General features: G+C 54.3%; 1 protein-coding gene across 1 annotated transcript; it reads right to left on the bottom strand.

Annotated features, from left to right (window-relative positions):
• Positions 1–244: 244 nt before the first annotated feature.
• On the bottom strand, positions 245–5,407 carry Mvb12a (multivesicular body subunit 12A). Its single transcript, XM_031342984.1, has 9 exons — positions 5,244–5,407; positions 5,070–5,168; positions 4,804–4,900; positions 2,697–2,823; positions 2,405–2,524; positions 2,223–2,329; positions 1,215–1,276; positions 619–675; positions 245–509 (listed from the first exon to the last, which is right to left on the bottom strand). Exons 1-9 carry the CDS (start codon positions 5,325–5,327, stop codon positions 447–449), a joined length of 816 nt encoding a protein of 271 aa, XP_031198844.1. The 5' UTR covers positions 5,328–5,407; the 3' UTR covers positions 245–446.
• Between the last annotated feature and the right edge of the window lie 704 nt (positions 5,408–6,111).

Raw genomic sequence — 6,111 nt, 5'->3', positions numbered from 1 at the left:
GCTCAGAGCTCCAGAAAATTCAATGCCTTCTTCTGGCCACCAAAAGCACCACACACACACACACTCACACTCACTCACACACTCACACTCACTCACACACACACACACACACACACACACATACACACACTGGCATACACATATGCATACACACATGCACACACACACATGCACACAGGCACACACGTGCATATGTATAATTCAAAATATATCTTAAAATAAAGAAAACAAAAGATTCCACACAGTAGGTCCCAGGTATTGTTTACTGCTGGTGCATATGTGGCCTCTAGACACAGACTTCTGACGAGAGAAGGCTGCTGCTCTGCCCCAGCCACCCCTGCACCACCAGGCAAGAGACCCTTTGTGCAAGCAGCCCGGCTGAGAGGCTGGGTGTCAATCAGCGGTGCTGCAAGGCAGGAGGTGGCCAGGTGGCCCCTGGGGCTGGCCTATGAGACGCTGGGGGGCAGGCGTGCAGCTGCGGTCTTCTCCACCACGAAGCCATAGTTATACTGGGAAGCAAAGGGGGCGGGGCTAAAGGAGGGCCTGGGGCCTGAGGGGACATTGGGAATGACTGAGGGGAGGGCTGGGGTCCCAGCACCTCATGCACCCTGTACCTACCTCCTTCTCAATGTCTGCTAGTGATTTAATTGTCAGGTCCCCAAAGGCAGTCAAGTTCTAAAGGACAGAAGTCAGAGAGTGAAGCCTGAGTCCCACTGAACTGTGGTGTGTGTACATACGTGCACACACACATTCACCAAGGTCTGTCTATGTCGTCATAGGATAACTCCCAGGAGTTGGTCTCTCTTGCTGTGTGGGACCCAGAGACTGAAATTAGGTATGCTCAGTGGTGAGTGCCTTTACGGGATGAGCCACCTCTTCAAGCATGCACCAAGTTCCCAGATGGGTCTCAATTAGCCCAGGCTGGCCTCAAAGTCATGTGAGCTACAGACCTCCAGCTTCTGCCGCCTGAGTACTGGGATGTCCCGCATGCACCACCATGCCTGCCCCTACGGCTCCCAGTTTCTAGGACTGGCCCCACACTAGCCAGAGAGTCTTACCCCACTTCCCAAATCCCTAATCTGAGATTCCTTGGCCTGTATCCATCTCCCATTCACGTCATGGTCATTGTGCCCAGTCATACAGAAGCAGGAATGTCACAGCCCCTTGAACAGTGACTGACTAGAGCCCTAGATCTCTGGATACTGCTGACTCACCAAGGGCCCGCAGCTCTTGCCCTCGAATCTCGGGTGCAGGGTAAAGGGGACTCCATCCATGGCTGCAATGAAAGAACCCAGGGAGGCTGAGGAGGAAGAACCCAGAACCTGTGGGCTCCCTATGACCACCCAGGGAGCACAGCTGATCTTCAATAGAGCTGCTCTGACTGCTGGTAAGTGACTCTGAGATCAGGCTTGCTCGCTGTGTGTGGTCCCTCACAGGAGAACAGGGTGAGGAGGTTGCTGTACTCTCCTGAGAGCTGACCCCTCTCCCTCCTGCTGACTTTCAACCATTGAGTGTCATTCTTCCCTAATCTCACCTGACCCACTCAAGTCTGGAGTATGGGAAGCTCCCTTTAGGGCACCCATCATGTAGCCATGGGCTCGTGGGATGAGATTTTTCTGGCACTGAAGCTCCTTCAGGGTCCCACACAATCCTGGAACCCACCCATGGACTGCAAACCCAAACCCTAGTTCCCTGAAGCGGGCTCTCACAGCCCTGGTTCGTTGGTGGTGCCCTGCCAGTGTCAAGTGTGTTAATGTCACCCATGAAAAGTGTCACACAACACAGCCTGGATTCTGCCCTGAGCACTTGCAGAGTGTGAGGTCCCAGTTGCCCCCCTCTCTACAGCCACCGAGGGGAGAAAATACAGTTTGGGTCCTGAAGAGACTGCTCAGCAGTTATGAGTACTGTCTGCTCTTGCAGAGACATGGGTTCAGGTCCTATCATCACCCACTTGGCAACTCACAACCCTTTTTAACCCAAGTTCCAGGTGACCCAGAGACCACTTATGGCCTCCCAGGGCCATGTGCACACATGATGCACAGACACTTGCAGGCAAAACACCCACACATATAGAATAAAAATAAATCTTAAAAACTAAATGCTCAAGAGGGCAGGCCAAGGAGAGGCCTCATCCCGCCCTGTCTTCCCAGGGCACAGTCCCAGGAACAACCCCAGAGAGTCCACCTCCCACCCTAGGTTTAGTTTCTTCACTCTGTGCTCACCTGAGATGCCATAGAGACTGGATGCCTCGTAGATGGAGTCGTTCCTCCGTAGCGTGGAGGCCCGAGAGCCCAGCCTGGACAGTGTCCGCTCTGGGTGGCTGCCTTTGCTGGGGAGTAGGGGACAGTGACTTCAGTCGGGTTGCCTCCCGGCCCATCTGCCCATGGGGGTGCCTGAGCCTCACCTGGGCTCTTTGGGTGGGTCCAGTGAGAGGCCTCGCATGTCCTGGTTGAGCGTGCGGGGCTTGGGCACCGGCCTTGGGGCTTTGGATTTCTTGCACCAGATGGCAAAGCCACCAATGTCCCTGGAGTAAAGGGGAAGAGAGCAGGGCATCTCCGGGTGGCCACCGTTTGGGGGTGTTTCTCTTTAAGCAGCTCACCCTCATGCCAATCAGCATACTGACCACGGGGCCCACGAGATGCCATCCCCACACGCAGAGATGCAGGGACGGGAGCTGGGACGGGATGCTCACCTACCCCACTCGCAGGTATCCAGGCACGGTCTTGGCCTTCCCACTCAGCTTCACATCACTCACAACCACGTCAGCTGTCCCCAGGGGCATCAGCTTCACACACATGCGTTTCTTCTTGGACACAGAGGCCTCTGGGAGTAGGGGCAGGGAGTGAGAGATGGGACTGAACCACTGGGATGAGAGCACCGGAAGATGCTCACCTGTACTTTGTAGGGACAACACTGTCAGGGGCCACACTGGGGAGCTGGTTAAAGTATAAATAGGAGATTTGCTAACTTCTTTGGAATCAGTGAAACAGATTGACATTTGAGGAGGGACTGCGGAATCAACAGTGGAGTACCTATTTTAGCACCCCAACCTCACTTTTCCTGGTCCTATAACCCAACGGGTCACAAACTCCTCTTTTAAAAAATCCAACCTGCCAGTCTGGTCTACAGAGTGAGTTTCAGGACACCCAGGGCTATACAAAGAAACCCTGTCTCAAAACACACACACACACACACAAAATCCAACCTACGGCTATTGTGTGTGCGCCATGAGTCCAGGAGGGCTATTTTCTATTATGTGAATATATTTGAGTTTGTCAGACAATCTCATGTAGCCCAAGCTGGCCTCAAAATCACTATGTTGCCGGGCTGGTGAGATGGCTCAGCGGGTAAGAGCAGTGACTGCTCTTCTGAAGGTCCTGAGTTCAAGTCCCAGCAACCACATGGTGGCTCACAACCACCTGTAATGAGGTCTGACGCCCTCTCCTGGTGTGTCTGAAGATAGCTACAATGTACTTATGTATAGTAATAAATAAATCTTTACAAAAAAAAAAATCACTATGTAGCCAAGGATGACCCTGAATGCCCAATACTGCTTCAACCTCTTGACTCTGTAGGTGTGGTCCTGGGGATGGAGCCAGACTTTGTGCACACTGGGAAGAACTCTGCTAACTCAGCTTATGCTCCAGCCCTAGCTTTTTTGTTTGTTTGTTTGTTTGTTTCTTCAAGACAGGGTATCTCTGTGTAGCCCTGGAAGTCTTGGAACTCACTCTGTAGACCAGGCTGGCCTCGAACTCAGAAATCCGCCTGCCTTGCCTCCCAAGCGCTGGGATTAAAGGCGTGCGCCACCACCGCCCGGCAGCCCAGGATCTCACTCTGTAGTCGATGCTGCCCTGGAATTCACCACATAGCCTAAAATAGCTCTGAATTGGAAGCAATCTTCCTGCCTCAGCTTCTCAAGTACTGGGATGAAGAAGAGCAGCCCCCACACCTTGCAGATTATAAGGGGCTGGTCACAATGGCTCATGCCCACGAATCCTGAAGGAGGGGACTGAAGCTCCAGGCCAGCCGGGGCTACACATTGAGACCCTGTCCCCCCAAACCAATGAAACACTAAGTCAAGAGATAGCTGCAAAAGGAGGGTAGGAGAATCTGCGGAAGCCTCCTCTGTCTGCACACTGACCTGACCCTCTGCACGGCAGCCTGCCATCAGACACTAAAGACACCGAGAGAACCAAGCACCATCGGGGAGGCGGGCAGCTGGGTTAGGCAGGGGAGAAGGGAGAGGGGAGGCTGAGCTATGCAGAGAGCAGGGAAAGCCAGCTCCAGGAGGACTCGCTGTGCAAGAGCCTGGAAAGGAAAAGAGAATGGCCAGGAGGACTCACTCCGCCACAGAAGCAGGGGGCAAGCAGCAGTGACCAGTGTCGGGGAGGAAGGTGGGTATGCCTGGGGCATCGGGGGCTGTTGTTTGTTTAGGGGTGGGATTTCATATAGCCCAGGCTAGCGACAGGTGTGTCCCACTATGCTCAGATTCTTAGAAAAAGCTGAGGCAAGGTCTCGATTTGTAGCCCAGGCTGGATACTAACTCGGAGCCATCCTCCTGCCTCAGCCTGAGTGCTAAGACAAGTGTGTGTCAACTATTTAACTCAGGAGTAGTGGGTTGAGACAAGGTCTCACTCTGTAGCCTAGGCTGGCCTTGAATGGCCTTCCCCACCATTCTCCTGCTTCAGCTTCCAGAAGTCTGCATTTACAGGTTGTGCCTCCCTACTCAGCTAGGTCCTATTCCAAACATACACCAGCAGCCGTTCCCTGTGCCTGTCGCTCTCCCATGCCCAAGGATCTTACTGATATCCTGAGGGTCGTTGACTGTAGAGAAGCCTGACGGCAGGGGGCCCTTGTCCATCACGATCTGCATGTCCACTACCACATTGTCCTGAGGGTTCTGGGAGCACGAGAGGGGGCAGGTGGAAGGGGGCAGTCAGCGGGGAGGGGAAAGGTCAACTGTGTGAGCAGTAAGTGTCGAGAGAGAGATGGAGGAGGGTCGAGGATGTCGGCCGGTAGGGCGAGGGGCGGGGCAGGCTCCGGTTCAGGCTCAGGCCACCCGTGCTCACCTCCGGGATGCCCATTGTGCTCAGGCACAGGAAGTAGCCGGCCTTCTGCGCGAAGCCACGGCCGAAGCTGGCTGTACCGCCCTCCACGGTGCAGGTGATCTGCGGGTCGCACAGGTCAGCGGGCGTCGTCTCCTCCCTGGCCCGTCCCCGCAACCCTTGCGCGCCCCTACTCACCGCGCTGAAACCCGGCGGCGGTGGCGCCGAGGCCGACGACCAAACCAGGCCGGTAAGCGGCGCCGAGTCCGTCCCGGGATCCATCCTCCCTGGGAGCTCAGAGGGCAGCTAACGTCCTCGGAGGGCCCGGAACCTCTGACTACAACTCCCAGAACACCTTTGAAAGTGCGACGCAAAGCAGCTAGTACGCATGCGCAGACCCTGCTTACCAGTCCAAAGTAACCGTGGAGACCCGCCCTCTCGACGCTTGAGAGACGTTTGCGGAAAAGGGATTAGAACTCCCGCCCCTAAATCACTCCCCTGTGCGCGGAGGGGGGCGGGCGTTCATTTTCCGGACCGGACTACACTCCCCAGAATGCCGTGCGGCATCACCCTCTGACTCCAGCCTTTGCAATGAAACTTTAGTGGTCTGGAGAGGAGGCCAGGTAGATAAAGTATGTCATTTCAAGGACTTCAAGAGGCACATACCAGATGGTGAAAAACCATACGAGATAGTTAGACTGACAACTAGTCTAATTAAGCCAATTAAAACTACACGAGTCCTAGCCGGGCGGTGGTGGCGCATACCTTTAATCCCAGCACTTGGGAGGCAGAGGCAGGCAGATTTCTGAGTTCGAGGCCAGCCTGGTCTACAGAATGAGTTCCAAGACAGCCAGAGTTATACAGAGAAACCTTGTCTCGAAAAACAAAAACAACAACAAAAAAAAACCTACACGAGTCCTTTAATAATAGCCACAGGTAGAGTAGCCAAAGCTCAGCCAAAGCGTTTTTAAAAAGCAAAACATTTAAAAACTACAAGTGGCTGGGCAGTGGTGGTGCACGCCTTTAATCCTAGCACTTGGGAGGCAGAGGCAGGTGGATTTCTGAG

This window comes from Mastomys coucha, unplaced genomic scaffold (genome assembly GCF_008632895.1).
Source record: "Mastomys coucha isolate ucsf_1 unplaced genomic scaffold, UCSF_Mcou_1 pScaffold22, whole genome shotgun sequence".
Classification (NCBI taxonomy): domain Eukaryota; kingdom Metazoa; phylum Chordata; class Mammalia; order Rodentia; family Muridae; genus Mastomys; species Mastomys coucha.
This window is presented reverse-complemented; position numbering and strand designations above follow the sequence as displayed.